Consider the following 21,891-nt stretch of genomic DNA (forward strand, 5'->3'; position numbering starts at 1 on the left):
AGAAATAAGAGATAATGACATTTAATCCCTTTAATACATGTAAATTCCAGGCTGGATTTTGTCATGTTGCAACATTGACTGTAGTAATATCCATTTCCTTTAACAGAAGTATATTTTGTTGGAACCTTCACCTGCTCCTATGTGAATTATTGACAAGACTCAAGAGAGCAGAAGCACCGTATTTGTTGCAACTGAAGTCTGTGCTGCACTGCAAATGAAACACACTTAGGCCTCTCAATTCAATGCACATTGAAGGTCTCTTAGGTGGGCCAGATCATTGAGCAGCCTAGAACCAAATGTTTTGGACATGAAGAAGGGGCTTTCAATTACAGATCTGGCTTTGTTGCTTGTGGAAGGAATGATGGTCTTATAGATATATAAAACATATCAAGATAGGGCAGAGACGGAAGACTCCTGCCTGACCTTAACAAGTCTTTTAGGATATATCTAAACTGCAGCAGAAGTGTGCTCAGCTGCACAACTGAAAAAATACACCAAAAATACATCATTTCCACTCTGTCCGTGTCCAATGAGGCAACGAAGATGCCCTCAGTACCACAATCAAGACGCAGGTTTCCAGCATGTTCTAGGACAGTAGCTTGGGTGCTCCCCATGCCTCCTAAAGTCCTTATATCCAGAGTAGACCTGCATGGCAAGGAGCAAATGAGTGAAGATTATTTCCCCAAGGCATGACTAAGGAGACTGCCACTTAATCTCAGGGTACCTCGACCTACCCATCAGCATAACTGAGAGAACTGGATTTCCTTCCTGGGCAATAATGTTTGGAGGAAGCAATTTTTTATGAGGCGTTAACCCACTAGCAACTATATGGATATACTTCTTGGGTACTAGAGAAAGTTCTTTTTCCAACAATAAATATTCAAAGCCTGTATGAATTTTTATAAAGTAGATGCAGAACAGTAGCCTGTTTGCAAAATATTGGTTGTAACTCTCTCTGCAAGAATTAAAAAACAAAGGAAACAGAAAGAAATCTTTTATTAAACCAGCTACACAGTCTGGAGAGGTATTTCATTCTGTATTTTTATACAGTATTGGAGATAAATAAAATGTTTTTTTCCCCTGGTATTTAGTGTAGGCTGTATCTGCTTCTTTCCCAGACCTGAGGAGTGCATTCTGTGCCTAAAAATTACTCTCTCTCCCAAATATATAGCTGGGCTGATAAAAAGGTGCTACTAAACAAACTTTGCTTCTCTCGTATTACCTAAACCATCACAGTACTATAGCACTCTGACCTCCCGTAAAGATAGAGAAGAGGCCAGAGATTTTACCAGAAGATTCCTGAATAGGTTCAACAACTTGTAATTTGGCTGGAGCAGCAGCCAGCAACCTTTACAAGCTGTGGGCTGGAACAACCAAGCTTTGGTCTACTAGGGACCAAGTGGCTTCAGCAGCACATGAGGCAGGGGGCTTTGCCTCTGCCTATGCTGGGGCCACGGAGCTGGGAGCTACACCCATGTCACCACTATTTCTCCCAGCCTCCCATCCCCTGGCTGGGATGGAAATGCAGCTTCCATCCAGTGGGGAGATGCACTGAGGCTAGGCATCCATGTTGCTGCTGCTTCTCCTCCCCACTCTCCTGCCTCCCAGCTGCAGCTCACCGCCAGCTGGAAGTTGCATCCGTACTGCAGCCTTGTGGGGAGAAGCAGCTAGAAGTTGCCCAGTCCCAGTGCAGTAGGTGGTTTTGCTGTACCTGGAAAGGGAGATTCCCTTCTCCCTAACCTTGAATGCTTTCTGAAGTTGAGGGTGGAGACTTGTCCATTGCACTACAGGCAGACACCTCTATGAAAGCCTACTACAGCCTCCCAGTGGGAGGATCTCAGCTACACACTTTATTTTATGGAAATAGGGGGATTTCTCCCTAGGTTGCTCCTTTGGGCTTTTGGCCACAGGCAAGAGAAAGGGGCCTCTGAGCGTAGGGATGCCCACCATGGATTTGGGAGTATCTGAAGCCCCAGGCTGAAGAATATGGGAGGCAAGATACTTGCCAGTGGTAGTGTCACACAGACTTGAGCAACTGAGCTCTGCTCAGTGAAAGGAGTTTGGAACTGATTAGATTACTTTGGCCCTGGCACAGGCATGGGCACAGGTGAAACCCTCCAGCTCCACAGGCCAGATCCAGTGGCCAATTTACAAAGAAATAGAAGTAGTGGTACAGTGCAGCTGTAACAAGTGGCAGTTTCCTGTAAGAATTTCCCAGTTCGCATCAACTGTAATGCATCAGTGCTCGAAAGTAACATAGCAATGAAAAGGACCACCATGTGCTTCTTTCTTAGAATTTGAAAATAGGAATAAACCTATTTGGTCATAACCCATTTAATGATTCAGACTCAGTGTTGTTACAAATGGCTGCTTATTAACTAAGATATGTGCATCTCCAAATGGCTTTACAAACATCCCTTGACTGATTCTGACAAAATCCGCATGTGGTACTAAACAAGTGAAAATTGGGTTCTGCGTATAGGACATAAATACCAAGACAGAAAATTTCCCCAGGGTGTTGGAGCAGTCATTAGACCCAAGACATTCTTGACTCTGAAACTGCTGGTCAGAACTTAGTCACACTTGTTTCATAATAAGGCAAGCTCCAATGTTATTTTAACATAAAGGATCCTCTGTTTCAATCATCATAAAATATGATAGGCGTTTATGGGCGTTTAGCTTGACCTCTAAAGAATCCAGCACCTGATCATTGTTAATTTCCATATTAATACAAGCTCAGACAGGCAGGTCTCTGAGTCCCACGAGCGGTGCTTGTCACTGGAAAATTCTTAACCTTATGGTTCAATGTTATGCTGTGATCTCTTGCAGGCAAACTGGAAAAATGGCTAGTGAGAAGGAACACATAATGATTCCTATGACCTCATGTGAGACTTATCCACAGCCTGGCATGCAAACACCCTCTGCACCAGACTTCTGTGCACAAGAAGGTAGGCTAACTTTGCAAAGTCCCAGAAGGATAAGGTGTCCTCTGGATGGTTTCTGCTTCAAATGCTAATTAATGGCGCTTGATGCAAAATGAGCCTGGCTCATGAGGTGGCCTAACTTTCCCAGCATATCCTGGATTCAGGAGGTGCCCATGTCCATTCCATCCAATTAGGGCTAATTTTTATTATGCTAGCTATAGCAGAAGAGGGCAATTATTTTGGCCAGAGGGCCACTGACAGAGTTTTACTGAGCTGTTGCAGCCTGGGTCAGCACCCTCCTTGCCCCCCACTCCATCCACAACAGCTCACCAAAACTCCCTAAGTGGCCCCCACACATGGCCAGATGGCTGTGATGGGACCATAGGTGGGTGGGAAGTGGCATTCAGAAGTGGGACAAGCAGGTGGGCAAAGTCAGGGCTGGGGCTGGGATTGGGATCCTGGGGCAATAACAGCATGGGCCAGGACCCAGGGCAGAATCACAGTCTGCTCCCTGCATGTCCCTGCCCACAGAACTGGCACCCATTGTAGGGACATGCAGACATAGGATCACAGTTCTGCTTTGGGCCTGACTGCACACTGACACCACCCTGCAATCCTGATCCACAGTCCCACCTGCCTGTTCTGCTCCTGGACGCTGCTCCCCACCCACCTGTGGCCCCTTCTCATCCACGTGCCCTGCCCACATGGCTCCCAACTGGTGTCCATGGAGACCCGGCCCACCCATCCAGCAGTGGGTGTGGGGCAGATGGGCCAGGGTGCCTTGGCAGCAGGTTGGGTCTGGCAGCAGCCACCACTGGGGCAGTCGGGAAACAGAGTCTGGCTGCCACACTGCCTCAGCCCTGCTGTGTACCTGGGAGAAGTGGGATTGGCTGCATGCATCGTGGCTCAGGCTGCCCCTTATGCCTGGTGCAGGAGAAGCCAAGGGACCTGGTGTGGGCTGGACAAAATGCCTTAGTGATCCCCCCATGGCTGATCCCACAGGTGAGAGGGGGAAGGGTCCCTGCAGCTGATCCTGCTGACCTGCAACTGGTAGTGGCATGACACTGGCACTTCCAGACATGCCGCTGGCACTTCTGGGTTGACGTGATTGGCCGTGGGGGAACCACTTCTCCTGGCACACTCCTCGGCCAGTGCTCTCAGGGGGGACACCAGTGCTCATGCCTGCATCCCCTGCTCAGGAACGCTGCTGTCAGGGGGTGCACATGCACCCCTTATGCATCACCACTGCACAGTGACATCTGCAGTAAGGGTGGGCCGAGTGGGTACAGCCCACAGGCAGCTGCAGTGGTGCCAGGGGTAACGGGGGCGGGGGGTGGCAAGCGGCAACTGTAATGGCCAATTTTAGCCACTTTAAGCAGAGAAGTAGTTGGTATAGCAGTCTACAGAGCTGATTACAAGGTCACCTGACCCAGGAAGCCTCCAGGTACTGGCTAGGGCTGATTGGAGGGAGTGATCTGACCTAGGTGGAGGACTGGGTTTAAGGTCGATATAAGCCCAAGTTCTGGGCAAAGTTGGCAATAAGATCTTGGAGCCTGTTGAGAGAATACCACCTCAGCAGGATGGCCCTGGCTTCAGAAGGTTGACATGGAGGGTAACACTTAGAGCAGTCTGGAGGTTTGGGAAGGAACTACAGGGGTGGAGGAGGTTCCTTGGGACCCAGGGAGGAGTCCAGGTGAGCCCAGAGAGAGAGGCCAAGTGTGTGGGACCTGACAAGGGGCCTGGAGCCTAATGTGGGACCCAATGAGGGGTCCAGGGCCCAGAGAGCAGGGTAGAGTGTAAGGGATCTATTGAGGGGTCTGGGTAGGCCCAGATAAACCACATGCTGAGCCAAGGCCAAGGTATCTGGAGGTGGGGCCTAGAGATCTGTGGGCCAGGAAGGCAAGAAAGGGGGCTGGAAGGAACCCATAGCCCAGGAAGGGTAAAAAATGTCAGAGCAAGATAGCCTGGAGGTGGGTGCTGGGTATGAACAAAAACTGCACTCTACTGAGGTTTGTGGTCGTAGTGATGGGACTACTTGTGGCGAGGAAACCCCTAGAAAGTGCCACCGATGGCAAACTCCAGGGAAGGGCAAGTATTGGATGCCTAAAATGGATAAAATAAAGGTCCATGTGTGGCTATAGCCTAAGGATGGGAATCAAAGAGACTGCAGTCCAACATGATGATGGCTTAGTTGGTTCAATCCAAGTTGGGGAGGGCCCAAAGGAGAAAGTGAGCACAAGAGCCTTGAGGATCAGAGTGGGGCCCAGTAGGGAGCACTGGAGCCAAAAGAAAGAGTGGGACCAGAAGGATCCAGAAGCCCAGAGAGGAATGAGACCAGAGCAGGACCATGTGTGTCCAGAGGCCCAGTGAGGGACTAGGAAAAGATGGACCAGATGTGTCCAGAGGCCCAGTGAGGGATCAGAGGGCCCAGAGAGGAGCCAGGTGAGAAACTAAGGGGTCTGACAAACCAAAAAAGAGGGTGAGTGTGAAACCAAGGGGTCTGGCAGCCCAGGGAGGGGCTGAGTGAGAGACAAGGATCTAAGGAAACAGAGTGGGGCTGTGTGAGAGGCTGAGGGGGTCTGGGGGCCCGGAGGGGGCCCGAAGGAAAGACCAAGAGGTCTGAGGGCTCAGGGGGGCTGTGTGTGTGTAATGAGAGAAGATCAATGAAGATAGCATCTATGAAGCTTGGGGTATAGTGTAGGGATGGATTGGAGCCATGCAATTAGCTCATATGGCAGGCACCAGTCAGCTGGTGGCCATTCAATTAATAGTGAATTAATTATTCAATGAATTAGGGCAGCCCCCCATATTTTAATGGCCATTAACACCAAGACATGGCAGGAGAGGTGGGAGGACTGCCCATAGAGCAGGGTAAAAGTAATTTTTTTTGGTCCCCAGGGGCTTTATAGCCACCCCTGGAGATGGTACCCAGTGACACACCTTTACTGTCATCAAATTCAAAAGAGACACACATTCAATTTTGGGATCCAGAACATCAGGACCCTCATGGATGATCCTCAGTGTGAACTCCCAGAGTGCTGCACCACAATTCTGGCTCAAGAACTCAGGCAACATAACACTGATGTCATAGTTTCACAGTTGGTAGGGTTAGAAGGGACCTGAGCAGATCATCAAGTCCGACCCCCTGCCATGACAGGAAAAAGTACCGGGGTCAAATGACCCCATTGCTGCACTGAGCAAGCCCCAGCAAGTAGGAGAAGGGCAGTCCAGAGAACATGGAGACACCTATACCTTCTTCTGGAAAGGTAAACAGAAAGAAGAATGCCAGGTTCACAGGGTTGGTTTTGCCATCAAGAATGAACTCATAAATCAACTTAATGAGTTCTCTATCAGAATTAATGAGCACCTCATGACTTTTTCTTAAGTTTCTGGGGAGCCAATATGCCACTGTCATCAGCTCATGTGCCCTGACTGTTGATGTTGCTGATGAAACCAAGGAGGAATTCTATGCCAACCTTGACTAAGTATTTCCTGATGTTCTGAAGGGAGACAGACTTATTTTTCTCAGTGATTTCAATGCCAGAGTCAGAAAGGAATCAAACCTCTGGAATGGAACTGTCAAGGAAGGAGTAGGAAAAGTCAACTGCATTGGCATCCTCCTCTTGACCAAATGCATGGAACATGAACTCACTATCACCAACAGCCTGTTCCACCAGAAAAACAGTCAAAAGACATCCTGACAACACCTCTGATACAAGCATTGATATCCGACTGATGTCACTGTTCATGCCAAGGATCGCAAAGATGTCCACATCACCTGAGCTATGCTATGAGCTGATGACTGCTGGATTGATCACCGACTCATCTGCTCAGTTATGTCACCCAAACTGGCTCCTAACCGATGGCTGCACCAGAAGCAATGTTGATGGAATATCAATGTTGAAGGACTCAAGGACTGAGTCAAGAGAGACCTCTTCCACCAGTGCCTCAATGAAAAACTGGGGAATTCCAATCAATAACAATGAGAGAATGTTGGCAGTGTTCATGGTGCCTCCATGTCTACCATCATCAGTGCCTATGAAGAAACGCTAGGATTCTCTAATAGGAAACAGCAAGGCTGGTTTGATGAGAATGACTGGGAGATCCCAGAATTGATCAACTGCAAGTGCAAAGCTTTTTGTTTCGCAGAATGACATCCAAGCAAAAGAAATTGAATTTCCAACGAGCCAAGGTAGGGGTCCAAAGGAAAATCTGCAATATGAGGAGCAGATGGTGGGAAGACAACACAAAGGAGATTCAACATCTCACTGACATCCATGATAAGTGTTTTTTTTCAATGCCACCAAAGCCATCAATGGTCCAAGCACTCAGGGACCAACTGTCTTGAGACCTAAGAATGGAGAAGACCTGATCAAGGAAGGGGTCACCATCGACACCCATTGGAAGGAGCATTTTGAAGTCTCTCTCAATTCAGACTCTATTGATGAGTGTTCTCAACTCCAACCCTGACAAGGTGAGGAAGGCCATCAAGCAGATGAAGAACAATACCTGGAGGAGATGGAATTCCAGCCAAAACCTTCAAGCAAGAGGGAGATAAGCTCACATCAAAGCTCCTTGCCCTCATTTTAAGGATTTGGAATGAGAAGGAAATCCCAGATGACCTCAGAGACACCATGAATATGACAATCTTCATGGAAGGAGACAAGTCCAACTGTGGAAATTACAGAGGGACCATTTTGCTGCCCGCCACAGGACAGACCATTGCAAGAACTCTCGTGAATGATCTCCTTCCATTTATTCATAGATTCATAGATGCTAGGGTCAAAACAGATCATCAAGTCCAACCCCCTGCCTAGGCAGGAAAGAGTGCTGAAACCCAGGGTGGCCAGGGAGTAAAAGCTCCTCCCGGAGTCTCATTATGGGTTTAGGTCATCACAAAGAACAACTGACATGATATTTACAGCTCACCAGCTGCAGGAAAAATGCTAGGAACAACATTAATCTCTCTACATGGCTTTCTTTAACTTTATGAAAGCCTTCAACTCTGTCAGCCAAGAAGTGCTGTGGAGGATCCTTCTGAAGTATGGATGCTAGAGCTGTGCAAAGCTTCAGTCACTAATCTGATCAGCGAAGATTCAGCCCGATTTGGTGGCCGAATCGCCGAATCTGAATTGAATCAAGGGACCCTTTAATCTCTCTCAATCGAATCAGAACCCTCCGAATAGGTTCAGAGTGATTCGATGATTCAGACATAGACACAGCTTTAAATGTTTTTTCTACAAACCTCAAGATATGAGGCAGCTTGTGAATGCTGAGATGCTGGGGCAGATGGAATATCCTACGGGAGCGTTTGGGGATCCCCAGTGTGCTCGGCAGCAGACCTGGAGGTGCCAGAAACACTTCTGGTCCACTTCTGGGTCCTCCGGGGAGTGTGGGGGGGAACAGCTGCTCCTCAGCTCAGTGACTGGTGTGCCTTCTGGGCTTGGGGGCGCACCTGGGGTTCCCCTCACAACTGATCACTGAGCTGGGGTAGAGGGAGTGGTCCCTGGTGCACTCGGCAGTGGACCCCAAAGTAGACCGGAAGTACTTCTGGTTCACTTCTGGGTTTACTGCTGAGCACGCGGGCCCCCCCCCCCGCCATGCTCCTGTGGGATGCTCCATCTGCCCCACCATAGCAGCTTTCACGAGCCATGCCTGGTACCTCTCCGATGATCTTGATATCATCAGTCACTGGGAGAGCCTCAAGAAAGACATCCATGATGCATGTGAAAAATATCTAGGCTTTTCTACAAAGAAACATCAGGTCTTGCTTGATGAGAATGATAGGGATATTTAAGTTCTCATTGACAGAAAAAGGAGAGCTTTTGAAACTTGGCAGAATTACATCAATTCCAAACAGAAGGAAGACACTTTTCACATTAAAGCTGAGACCCAGAGGAAGTCAAGAGCAAACGAACAAGCAGCAAAAGGACAAAACGAGAGATTAAAAAGTTTGATGATAGCTACAACATGCCAAGTTTCTTCAGTGCAACCAAGAAACCATCCCTCTGAAGTCCAAGAATGGAACAACACTTTTTAAAGACAGCTCCACCATTAGTACATGGTGAAAGGTACTCTCAAGAGCCCCTGAATCAAGATTCTAATGTTGAAGACAATACTATTTAAGCTATTTCACAAGACCCCGTTCAGGACTTCCTTGCAGTTTCACCAATTTATCAAGAGGCCTTGAATGCCCTTAAGCAGATAAAGACCAACAAAGTATGTGGTCCTGATGGAATACCAACTTAGCACCTTATAAGCAAGGTGGAAAAAACTCTTACCAACTATACACTACTATTATGAAAATCTGGTAACATGGACAGATTCCTAGTGACTTGAAAGATGCCAAAATCATTACCAAAATCAAGAAAGGAGATGCCTCAGAAGACACACTCTCTTCAGACTCACTTTTCTTACTGAAGAGATATTACCCATGTTTGAGTGGCTTTAGACCACTCAGACAGATAATAGATATGACCTTTGTTGCTGCGGAAGAAGTGCTGAGAGCAACGTCAAGATCTTTACACGGCCTCCATTGACCTAAGGCCTTTGATTCAACCAGGAGAGGCCCTATTTCCATTTTTCTCATCCTAATGAGATTTGGATGCCTGCCAAAATTTGTTACCATTTCTGGACTTCTTCATTACTACGTAACAGCAAGCAACAGCTCTGCAATGGACCTTTACTATTACAACTGGAGTCAAGCAAGGTTGTGCAATTGCACTAAAACTTTTCCATCTGATCACAGCTATTCTCCATCTCATTGCTGATACATTTCCATCTAGATTCAGCATCAAGCATCACCTGGATGGGACTCTGTTTAATGTCAACCAATTACATTCCAAATCCAAGATAACCAACACTTCCATTACTGATCTTTAGTACACTGACAATTGTGTCGCATGTGCTCAGGCCCCAGTTTCCAAGCAGCAGAGAAATAACTTAATCTCTTTTCTGCCACCAGACATTTCTTAAGGCATGCAAGCTCTGCCATCTAGCCTATCCTAATGCTTGCTGGAATGGCTACCTTCTTGTTTTTCTGTAACCTAACTCTTTTTTAATGAGGACATGCTGTTAGTCTGCTGCTCAGTCCAGAACCTGGAGGGCCCAATGATTGTCTTGGATTTCATCCCTACCTTGTGACTTAGGTGTTTATAAGTGGCTCTACTAGGAGTCAGAGCCCCTGCTAGAATAGTTCTCAATCACTGAAACATGTAAACCTTTCCAAGACATTAAGGAACAGAAAAACAGAATAAACTTAACTAACATAATCAACAGTGAGTAGTTCTTTAGCAATAATCCTATTAAAGAAATAATTTACATTAAAAGAATTCTCATACTCTTCCCCCCTAAGTTAGAGAAGAGCAGTTTGCTAATACCACACCATGCCACGCCACACCATGCTATGTGCTTGCTAAGTTTATAGTCTATCTAAGAAACTGAACTAAAGCCTCAACCTGCCCACTGAAAAATGCATCCTTCCTCATTTGGAAATGGTCCCAGAGGTATTTCTGGGCAAATGTCCTGAAATCCCTCCCAAGATTATACCAGCTCATACTTTCTTAGCACTGTATATCTTTCAAATGATAGGGTACAGAGCAAACAGAAGCTGTGTACTCAATACTGAACCACAGTGTGGAGATCACTCCACAATAGCTGCTGTTCAGATTCTGATTAGGTGTTTGAGGGAGTACGTTGTACAACATTTTATGCTTTATTCATTTTTTTCTTAATACAGTAGATTACCAGTATCCTTCTCCCCCACCATACTCCTATCAAGATGTCAACCCCACAGCCAACCCCACAGAAGCAGGTAAGAATAAAGATTTTGTGTAAGTTATTTTGGATATAGCACATGAACAGAAGCAAAAACATCTCGCTGCTCTACTGCGGTTTTTCATGAATGGGGGGGGATTCTGACCCATATGGTATAAAAATGTAAGAAATTACCTACTAAAGATGACAGGGAAACACTGTTTATGACTGTCATTCCTTTCCCACAATCCACGGGTTAACTTACCCACATCTAAATCAGTTAAGGATTAGTACTGGATGAATAACTTCTATTTTTTGGTTTACTTTTTGAACCAAAAAAAATATCATCCAGGTTAACCTGAAATAAACCTTTCTTTATAAACTAAAAAAAGTTTTTTTTTGTGTTGAACAAAAAGGTTCCATTTTATGGGAACTTATAATCAAAATAGAGGGGTAGATTCATGCTGCTGCTGATCTGGGTTGACAGGGACCCAACCTGAGTGCATGGGGGCTAGCGGGTGCAATCTGGGCCACAGGCTGCACTTTTGGAACCTATATTGTCCTTGGGAGCAGGTGAGCCAGGCAGGCAAGTAGTGGATTTAGCAGCTCCTAGCCACCCCGCTTCTTGCCAGCCCTCTAGGTACAGGTCAGAGCAGTGCATGTTAGAGGGTATTAACACTTAACACAAGGACAAGAAAATACAGCCGTGGGCTGGATCCGGCCTGTCAGACCATTTTATCTAGCCTGTGGGGCCCCTAAAAAAAATTTAGAAAATTAATATTTCTCTGTCATCTATGACAGGCCACCTGTCAAAGATGATAGGAGCCAGGGGCAGTAGGACCCAGGGAAAGCCAGCAGCAAGACCAAGCAGCCCAGCAAGGCCCACCTGGCTCTGCCCCTCCCATTTCCACCTCCCCCAACCAGGCTTCTGACCTGGGAGCATGAGGCTGTTCTCTACCTCCACGTGCCAGAGAGGGAGATTCAGATAAGAACATGGGGTGGGGGGTGGGGGAAAGACAGGAGAGGACCATGGGGGATACTGCATGGATTATAATTTAGCAGGGATTATAATTTAGGGAGGGAGGGACAGAATGTGAACACACACGCGTGCATGTGAGTATGTGTGAGAGTGTATGTGTGTACGGGGAGGGAGGGACAGAGTGTGTGTGTGTGTGTGTGTGTGTGTGTATTCGTAGGGTGAGTCCCACATGCACACCCCACCATACATATGCACCCACACCTTCCCCTTGCACTGCCATACACACACGGACCACCACACCCACACCCCCTCATACCCCCTAGCCACCCACCCCCATACACAGCCCCTCACAAACCCCATACCCTCCCACACCCCATATATGCACACCCCCCCACATGCTCCCTTATGCACACACACACCTAACCCCCCCACAAAACTCCTCCCCCACACCCCATATCTCCACACACCCACAGCCCCCCACAAACCGATACGCAGTCCTGCATAATATACAAGAGTAAGACCTCAATTTTAAGCTACTGTGCAATCACCTCTATGTATACTACACATATGCATGTAAATCAGGACGAAAATATTTTTTGAAATCAAATGAATGAATGTTATAGGTGTTCAATTTTTAGAATATAATTTGGTATTATTCTGGCTCTGAGATGGCAAAACCCCTTGCTGAAAGGAGTACTTCTGGGGGACAAGGGGAGAGCCTTCTGGGGGCAAAGGTCAGGGACTAGGGGGCGGGACTTCCAGTCCCAAGATAGCCACCAGGGGGCAGGGCACCTGTCTGTGGGTGAGGGATTGGAGTTAGCATGTGTTAATTATAACATGTACGTACACTGTAAGAGGTGGAAGAACAGGTTTTAAATCTCTCCTGATCCTGGGATTTGAACCCACCTCCCTCTGGTATCTTAACCAACTGGCTATTTTGGAGTTGATTGCTCTCAGTTTCTCCTGTTGACACTGTTCCACTTTGTAAAGAGATTTAAATATTTGCTAAGCAGGGATTATAATTTAGGTCAGTGTCTCTGATCACCACATTAGAGATATGCATATGCAATATGCAATGCATATTGAAGTCTTGTAGACAAAGGGGGACAGATTCAATATCAGATTTTGAGGAAAGGCTACCGCATGATATCCAACTGCCTAGGAGTCAGGGCACGTCCCTGGGAGGTAGGGGTCCAAGGTAAAACATCTGCACACACAACACCTGTAGAAGACATGTAACCCCTGGGTTATTAAGAAAAGGGACAGTTTCAGTCACTTTTTTCTTTAGCAGTTCATGCATCTAATTTTAAAAACCTGTGTCAAATTAATAGTTTTGGAATGGCTGAAGCCACATTTTTGGTGAATAAATTTTCCCCTGGAAAACTGTTGCGGTACTAAGAAATATCCATTATTATACTCTTAAAAGTTTCCAATCATACCTTTATTGGAAAAGGCTGAGAAACTGCCAGATGCATCAGTTTCCAAACATTGTCAGTGAGGGTCAGCATTATTTTTTAGTGATGAATTAGCCAAATGTATGAATGAAATTTGATGGGTTTCTTTGCTATTGCCAGAACTGATTAAAAAAATCTAGTAATTTTCAATTTATTTGTTTAAACTGTAAGGTTTTCTGTCAGTTGCCAAGAACATGCAGAGTTAGATTATGAACAATCCTGTTCTAAAATCCAGGATGTAAACCCTTATGCTTTAAAAACGCAAGATAACCACTAATTGCTGGGTGGCAGAGAAAACTTCCTCTCTTGGGAGATTATACTATAAATGTCAACTATGGGTTTCCATGCAGTCTGTTTAACCCCAATCATTTAGCACTACTCACTGAGACAGCATAAAGGAGTGGGTAAATAATACAGCTTATCCGGTATGCCAGTTCCTGAAGAGTATTCTTAATCAACATTTGTAATATAGGCTGTCCAGACTAGACACATTAGAAATAGATTTGTGACCTGTACACCTACTATGAAGGTTGTTAGTCCGAAGAATTTGCATTGAATATATGCTTTCTTGCAAACCAACTAGAAAAAGTTTTTGCAATCTCAGGTTTGATTGCATGTTTCAGAACATGGGAAATGACATAAGAATTGTCCAGAATTTACTAGTTTTCTTGCAAAGCACCAAAGTTATTTTGTTTCCATTCTTGGTGCTTCACACCCCTCAGTGTTTCATTCTGAGCATGAACATGGTAAAAAAAAAAAAGTTCTGGCAGTTTTTAAAATTTTGCTTGCTTTGGACTCAGTGAGCATTTATAGACATGCTCCGGGAGGTGGGTTGCTTTAATTAGCACTGTTCCAAAAGCTGTGCTAACTAAAGTGCCTAGACTATCACCTGTATCAGTGTCCCTGTGCCAAAAAAAAATAGGAGCAGGGCACTTTAAGCTAAAGCTCATTGAATGAGCTTTAAAGCACTCCACCGCAACGTTTCAGCACGGAAATGCTGATGCACTTGACCAGGACTCCTGTTTTTTTCCGATTTAAAAAAGTCCCCATTTTTTAGTAAAAAAAAAAAGAAAAAAAGTAACTCCAAATCCACATTTTCCATGATTAAAATGAAAAAGTGCTATATATATATATATATGAGTGAAACACCATTATATATATAGCTATATATCTATATATTAGTGGTGTTTCATTTAAATCGTGGAAAATGTGGATTTGGAGCAGGATTGGGTCCCTTGGGTAAAATGAAACACCATTATATATATATCTTTATATTAGTGGTGTTTCAATTTAGATCACGGAAAAGCGTGGATTCAGGGTTACTTTTTTTTTAAACCAAAAATTAGGGATTTTTTAAAATCAGAAAACCAGGATCTCTGGACATGATGCTGGAGTCTACTGGAGCGCAGTAATTACAACATATCAGAGCAGCCTCCCTGCACATGTATAGGGGCCAAGTGTGAAACACTGCTGTTTGGTTTTCTTTTTTTAAGCTGGATGACCTTAGTAGAAGTGATATATTTCTCGCTATGTGGCTGTTGTGAGAAAAAGGGAGAAGTGGCAAGGCGACACAATAAGGGGTAATACTAATTCCCATTTAACTTTGTATTTCTTTCTACATTCAGTATACATAGTGTCTCAGCCTCCAATTGTTGTAGCAGGGATCTTTACAAGCAAGCCAGCATCTACAATATGTCCATCTTGTCGCCAAGCCATTACTACACAGGTTGTCTATAGACTGGGGAAACTATCTTATCTTCTATGTTCTGGGATGTGTGCCACTGGGTAAGCATTTGTTCATTTTACTTTATAGACTGAATTACCAGAATATATATTTATACCAGATTGATAGTTCAGCTGAAAAATCTCTCTCTTCCTAGATTGACTTAGGCAGACCAAACCAAAGAGTAGCTCTGTACTGTAGGATCTTACCGGTACAGTTGTAAGGTGTGAATAAGAGATGAATTGAATCAGATATTAACCTTCTCATTAGCCAGTCAAAAGAAACAGAATTTATACAGCTCTGTCTTCTTTCCCACCAAAAGTTAGTCACTTTTTCACTCCTCTGGCTGAATGAACGTGATGATTTACACAAAGTGAAGCAGTTCAACAGATGATTCTGAGAGACATCTGTGTCAGAAAGATCAAATAGCCCCATGGCTGGGCATTCACTTGAAGGCTGGGAGACCTAATTCAGCCAAGGACTTGAATTTAGGACTTGAACCTTGGTCTCCCCTATTCCTTTGGCTCTACTGGGATCTATTTCTTTTTTTTAAAACTTCAAAAAGTCCTTTGGGATTTTTCTCAATCTCTAAGTTTGTGGGACAGAAAATCTATTTTCTGACCATTCCACTTATCAGAAACCAAGCCAGCCCAGATCACTTAGGCTTGAAACAGATGTTGCATTTGTTCCTGGATAAATTATGCATTTGTCCAGAAACAAAATTCTTTTATAATTGGTGTGTACATGCATTGCCCTTCTAATCAGGGTTTCATGAGAGGCTGAATGCAGTGCTGCTTTTCTGCCATTAATTCAATGATGAAATCCTGGGATAAGTGTACAGATGTATTTTACAATATCCCAGGATAAACTGTTACTATCTCTTATCTTGGAAACTTCTTTAGGATTTATCCCAAGATAAATGCACTGTCTGTTTGAAGGCTCAGAGTGGTATAACACTTCACAAACACATTTTTTAGGCATGTTTTCTAAAAACAGATGTTCGATTTCTTCCAGGACAAAACCTTTTATTCTGGGATCCTACAGACCTACAAGACCATTGCCCCTCTTTAAGTACCTGTGAAGTATCCAACAGTAAAAATAGATATTGCATGAGGCAATTCTGACTGATCCCAGGCAAAACTTGGGACCAACACAACTTACACCAGGGGTGGGTAAAATTCAGCCCGTGGGCTGAACTGGTCCACCAAATGATTTTGTCTGGCCTGCGATGGGTCCCTTGGTCCTGCCAGGCCCAGGTGCAGGGCACAGCCTGGGCCATGATGCGTGCAGCCAGTCCCACCATTCCCAGACACACAGCGGGGCTGGAGCAGCACAGTGACTGGACTCGATTCCTGGCAGCTCCTTCTGGCTGCCACCACCACTGGACCCAGCCCTGATGCCCAGGCACCCCAGCCTGTCTGCCGTGCACCCACCACCAGAGGTGGGACCTGCATGTGGCTGGGATGGGGCCATAGGTGGGCAGGGAGTGACATCCAGGAGTGGCATGGATGGGCGGGGTTACAATCATGGGGCAGTGACAGCACAGGGCTGGGGCCCAGAGCAGAGCCACGATCCACTGCCCAAGAAGTGCTTGTTCTGTGGGAAGGGGCGTGCAGGGAGCAAATCCCAGCTCTGCCCCAGGCCCCAGCCCCACAGTCACCACCCACCCATCCCACTTGGATGCAGCTCCCTGAATGCCCGCCTGGCTAAGAGCCCCTTGTCCACACAGGTCCTGGTTGATCTCCATGGAGATCCTGAGATCGCAGGGCAGTAACAATGTGGGGCTTGGGGCAGAGCCGCCATCTGCTCTCCGCTTTTGGTGAGCTGCTGAGGTGGAGGGGATGCTGACCTGGCCCATGACAGCTGAAAAAAACTCCCTAAGTGGTCCTTCAGCCCAAATAATTGCCTGGCTTACACACTTAGCTTGTCCCAGGAATGAAGGATAATCACCACGAATTAGCTTCAGTTGTCCTGGGAAAAAGTATTATGCCAGGCTAAAAACAGATGTCAGATTTCTTTCAGGACAAAGCCTTGTAATTTGGGATCCTACAGACCTATAATCCCATTGTTCCGCTTTGAGTACCTGTGAAGTATCTGAGTTAATTCTTTGTCCTGGGATAGTCATAGCCAATTTGAGTTAATTGCCATTCAAACTACTGGGGTAAATTATTGTCCCACATCTGTTTTGATGCAAGTCAAAACCTAAGACAATCTGACCCAAATGTGATGTCTGTTTTTATCCTAGAATACTTCACAGGTACTTAAAGTGGGACAAGCACCTCGCTGGGGTAAGCACCTTGCTGGGGTCACTTGACCCCAGTTGTCTTCCTGCCTAGAGCAGGTCAGAAGGGGCGGAGGGAGGCAGGGGCAGGGTTGCAGATCATTGGGTCCAAGGTCCCTTCCAGCCCCTGGCAATCTAGGAATCTATGAACCAGGATAAAAGGCTTTGTCACTAGAAAAATCCAATGTCTGTTTTTACCCCTAAAATTACACCTTTCCCTGGGGCAACAGCAGTTAATTTGCAATAATTGCCACTCAGGCTATGCCTATAAAAGGAATGAATTAGACACTGCCTTTCATGGCCTCTGTGCTATCATAAATTTTCTTCTGTTGCATACCTCTCTCATATACCATTTGGCCCTAGGTGCTGTTTAGGCTGTTGCCTCATACCGCTCGTACTGAAGGCCTGCAAAGATGTGGACCACTACTGCCCACGCTGCCAGTTTCATATCTTCAGATACAAAAGGATCTAAGAAACCCGTGCGACTGTTTAAAGCCAAGTCGCTGCTTTTGCTACTGATGCCAACAATTCACAGATAAATGCATTTTTTGGAAATAGGCTGAAGTGGCCCACAACAAGTCCCGTCAGGCTGGCACGTTGGGAGCTGTTAGGGCATCTGATAGCTTTGGAAAGCACTTTACAAATAATTCTCTGGCTTTTGCCTCAAGTTTGTGTTTCGACAATTAGATGCTCGTGCTTTAAATTACAGGGGCTCAAATCTTTTGGCTTGGTGGGCCTGACTGGCAATGCCCGGTCCATCCACAGGCCGGATCCAGGTGGTGTCCCCAATTTGGTGCTCGGTGGGCACCATCTAGCCTTGTGGAGGTGGGCAGAGGGAGGCAGCTGGCCCTACTGAAGCCCCATGGGGGAAAGGAGCTTGCCCCAGCCCTGCAGGGAGAGAAGGGGCTGTGGCCAAGCCCCAACACCCTCTGCATGGGGCAGGAGGAGGAGACGTGGCCCAGCTGCAATGCGGGGGTGGAAGGGGTTGCAGCCCTACCCAGGGCTTGAGGCTTTGGCAGGGGAAGGGTGGCCATATTCATGACTGCGCTCCCGTGCCAAGCTTCAGGCCGTCACACCCTGCTGCATGAGAGGGAGGTGCACTATGCTGTAGGGGTGGCCCAGGTGCCCTGCTGGTGCCTGACCCGCTTCCTCGCTCCCCCCTGCAAGTGCCAGGGGCTGCAGGTGGCGCGGCAGGGATGCACCTGTGCGCCAGGGAAGGGCCTGGCCTGGCCCCCTCGTGGGGCAGCCACTGTACCCCCTGCACTTGTTAGCCATGGAGGCCCAACACCAACGGCTGCGGTGTCCATGCTGCAAGGCCCCGGCGGTTGGGCAAGGGCAGGAAGCACCTGGCGGGTAGAGCCGCACCGCACAGGCCGGCTGTGCCCCCTTGGCCTCGCAGGCAGGGCAGAAGTGCCGCTCTCGCACAGCACAGCCGACGGGGCCCGAGGTGAGGTGCGAACCACAGAGCTGAGGCTGGGCTCGGTGCCAGGTGGGGAAGACCCCGTTGCTCTTACTGTGTCTGTCAGACGCGGGTGGGGAAGAGCCCCGTGGGGGCCGAGCACCAGCGCCCAGCCCTCTGAAGGGGGAGATGGCCTTTAGCAAGGGGCTGCACAGCCTGCCTGCAGGACCCTGCTCTCCACTCCTGACGGCAGGGTTTCAAACTTGGGACAGAAAACTAATTAAATAATAAATAAATAATAAAAATGACCTAGTTCAGCTCTTTGAGGTGGCAGCCCTCTCAAAACTACTACAAAGCAGTGCTTTCCACAACTGGGCTGCTCTAGGGAGGAGCTGCAGGACCTTGACAGAAGGACAAGAACAGATGTCCCTTGGCTGTAGCATCTTGGGTGAGGTCCCACAAAAGGTATGTCAGCTGCAGTGCCTCGTTCGCCCAGCCTGAAAGATAATGGGAAAGCTACTGAAAGCCACATTATTTTCACTTACCTGAAGTGCTTCAAGACTAGACTGCAGCTGCAAGGTATTTCTTCTCCCAACTGATGTTGAGGTCCTCCATCATTAAGAACTTTTGGCCATATAAGAGTAACACTTCCCAAGAAAACACCTGCAGCACATGCTTTATTTCTGTGGAGAGGTGAGTATATCCCTATCCAGGCTCTGAAGGGCCAGAATATTGAACGTTTTGCCATCAAGTAGTCACAGTTAAGTCACTGGGAAACCCAGGAAGGTGGCTGTTTCTTCTGTTTCAATGGCATCATTTGGTCTGAAAGTTCACTTTGAGCAGACAGAGAAACTATCTTTACAGGACAGAAATCAAATCTCCTTTTGTTCATGAAGCAAGACCAGGTGTTTCAGGGATGCCAATTTGTTTACAAGTGGAATAGAAAGAAGCGTGGCTGCCCAGACCAGACTGAAGTCATGGGTTACGCAGCAATAAAAAGGACCCATATGATTTGGCAGTCCCCCACACATACTCCACTCTCTGTGAACTAAAGGGGAGGATGTAGAAGGGAGCTCAGTTCCTTCAAATATCCTGTTCAAAAGGTGCCAGGTATTCTTATGTCTGCAACAGTCCCCCCCTTTTGAGAAAGGTCATTGAATGGGTGGTTGCCCAACAGCTCCAGGCTTATCTGGCTATCCTCAGGTTCCTAGACCCTTATCAGACTGACTTTTATCCTTGATATAGCACAGACTGAACTCATGGCCTTGGTTGGTGGTCATTGCCTTGAGATTGACAGGAGAAAGGTCAGCGGGACACACGCTAGACAGTTCGGAGGTCTTTGACACAGCCAACCACGAGGTTCTGATTAGTGCTTACGGGACCCAGTGGATATTGGCAGGACTGCTCTTTCCTAGTGGGGGGTCCCAGAGGACACTGATGGGTGAATGCTCGCCATCCCTTTGAGATCTTTTCTATGGGGTCCCCAAGGCTCCATCTTGTCACCTCTCTTGCTCAAAGTGTATATGAGGCCATTGGGTGAGACTGTCTTTTCCGTGCCTGGCTGCAGCTGGGGACTGGATGCAATTGAACCAACTGAAACTGAATCTAGGTAAGAAACGGGCATTGGGGTGGGTAGACCACTTGATCTGGGGAGGATTGGGACACTGATCATTGAGGGTTCAGCCTCCCTTTGTCACTCAGGTTTGCAGCCTTGGACTGCTCCTGGATCATCTGCTGCACCTAGACCTTTCGGGGTGCACCGATAGATTTTGGGGGCTGATACTGATAGTTGATTTTTAAAGGAGGCATATTGCTTGATACCAATCTGATTTCCAATACAGGTGTGTGCAGCTGATAAGTCTATTGTGGTGAAAGAGGAGAGGGGAGGGAAGGGATATGGGGGGGGCAGATCAATGCCCCCCACAGTGAGGGAATGGGGGTGGGGTAGGCACTGACCAGCCAGGACAGGGTGGGGCAGGCGCAGGACAGAGACCTGGTTTTTCCAGGGGCCGCAGCGGGGTACGGTGCAGCTCCCACTGCTTGGCCGGGAGGACACAGGGGGAGGGGGAGGGTATGCCCCTGGATCTGCATGGGGTGGGCTTGGGATAGGTGGCAGTGGCACTGGGATGGGGCTACAGCAACCCCAAATTTTGCTGTAGCCCTCCCATAGTTCCCTCCCAGCACCTACGCCACTTGCCCTGAGTGCAGCACAGCCCCCTCCCCAGCCCGTAGCTGCAGCCTGCCCGGCTCAACCCGCGCAGATCTGGGGGCACACACCCCTCCAACCATACCCTCCTGGATGAGCAGTGGTGCGAAGCAGCAGAAGCTACCCCCCCCCCCCCCCCCGCTGGGCAGCACCTAACTCTAGCCCCACTCCCTCCCTCACCCTGGGGGGCACTGCTCTGCCCCCCCATACCATTTCCCTCCCCCTCCCACAACAGACTTAGCAGCTGCACGGAGCTCTCCACGCTGCCAAGCTGCGTTCCTTGCTGCCTGTGTGCTGCAGCTGCACACACGCACGGGTATTTGTGCGCCACATCAGGCCGATTTCTGATATAGCCAATTTTCTTTATATCAGTGCCAATCCAATATCAGACCAATGTATTGGCATACTTCTATAGATCTTCACGTGATGGCCTTCCACAAACTCCATTTAGTGGAAAGGTTGCAACCCTCTTTCAGGTTCCAATTTGACCACCATCATTCAATACCTTTCTAACCTCAAGTCTAGACAATTGCAATGTGGTCTACAGGGGCTGCCCTTAAAAACCATCTGGAAGCTGCAGCTGGTGCATAAAATGGCAGGAGCACAACTCCAATTCTTCAGCATCTGCACTAGCTCCCAAGAGCTTTCTAGTGCTGGTTTTGACCTATAAGGCCTAAACAGTTTAGGTCTTACATACTTAACAGACAGCCTTCTCCTTTGCATCTTATCACAACCTCTAAGTTCAGCCAACAGCAACTTCCTGCAAGTAACATCAGCAGGGATCCTGGTTTTCCCTGATAAATTGTCAATTCTTTCATAACCCCCACCCCAAACCTGTGATTAAAATGAAAGGCCCCTCACTTCCCACCCACCCATCCTGCTGGTGCACCTCACTCCCCCCCTGCCCTACAGCCCCCTGACCCTGCTGGTGCCCTTCACCTCCCACCCACAGCCTCCTGCACCTTTTACTCCATTTTTCCATGGGAGACGGAAAACCCAAATCCCTGACCATCAGTATGTCAAAGTTCCCTTGGCAAAAACGTGTGGGTGGTTAATCTTGGCAGTTGCTTTCCCAGCTCCAGAATTCCCTCCCTCTTGAAGCCCACCAGAGCCCAAGCCTGGACATCCTCCAGGAAAGAACTTTCTTCGGGTGGGCTTTTAGAAAGTAAA

General features: G+C 47.3%; 1 protein-coding gene across 2 annotated transcripts in view; it reads left to right on the forward strand.

Annotated features, from left to right (window-relative positions):
- The window catches only part of LITAFD (LITAF domain containing), a 41,194-nt gene that overhangs the window by 15,295 nt on the left and 4,008 nt on the right, over window positions 1-21,891 (forward strand). Inside the window, exons 2-5 of one of the 2 annotated variants that reach the window (XM_090023122.1) lie at window positions 2,830-2,948; window positions 10,663-10,737; window positions 14,738-14,897; window positions 17,480-20,444. In XM_090023122.1, coding sequence (XP_089879248.1) covers window positions 2,843-2,948; window positions 10,663-10,737; window positions 14,738-14,897; window positions 17,480-17,588 — 450 coding nt within the window. In that variant the 5' untranslated portion in view covers window positions 2,830-2,842 and the 3' untranslated portion in view covers window positions 17,589-20,444. Of the gene's footprint in view, window positions 1-2,829; window positions 2,949-10,662; window positions 10,738-14,737; window positions 14,898-17,479; window positions 20,445-21,891 lie in introns of those variants that run through there. The other variant, XM_090023123.1, reaches the window with a different exon arrangement.

Source organism: Crocodylus siamensis, chromosome 12, assembly GCF_052110815.1.
Source record: "Crocodylus siamensis isolate JL-2025a chromosome 12, ASM5211081v1, whole genome shotgun sequence".
In the NCBI taxonomy this organism is placed as follows: Eukaryota; Metazoa; Chordata; order Crocodylia; family Crocodylidae; genus Crocodylus; species Crocodylus siamensis.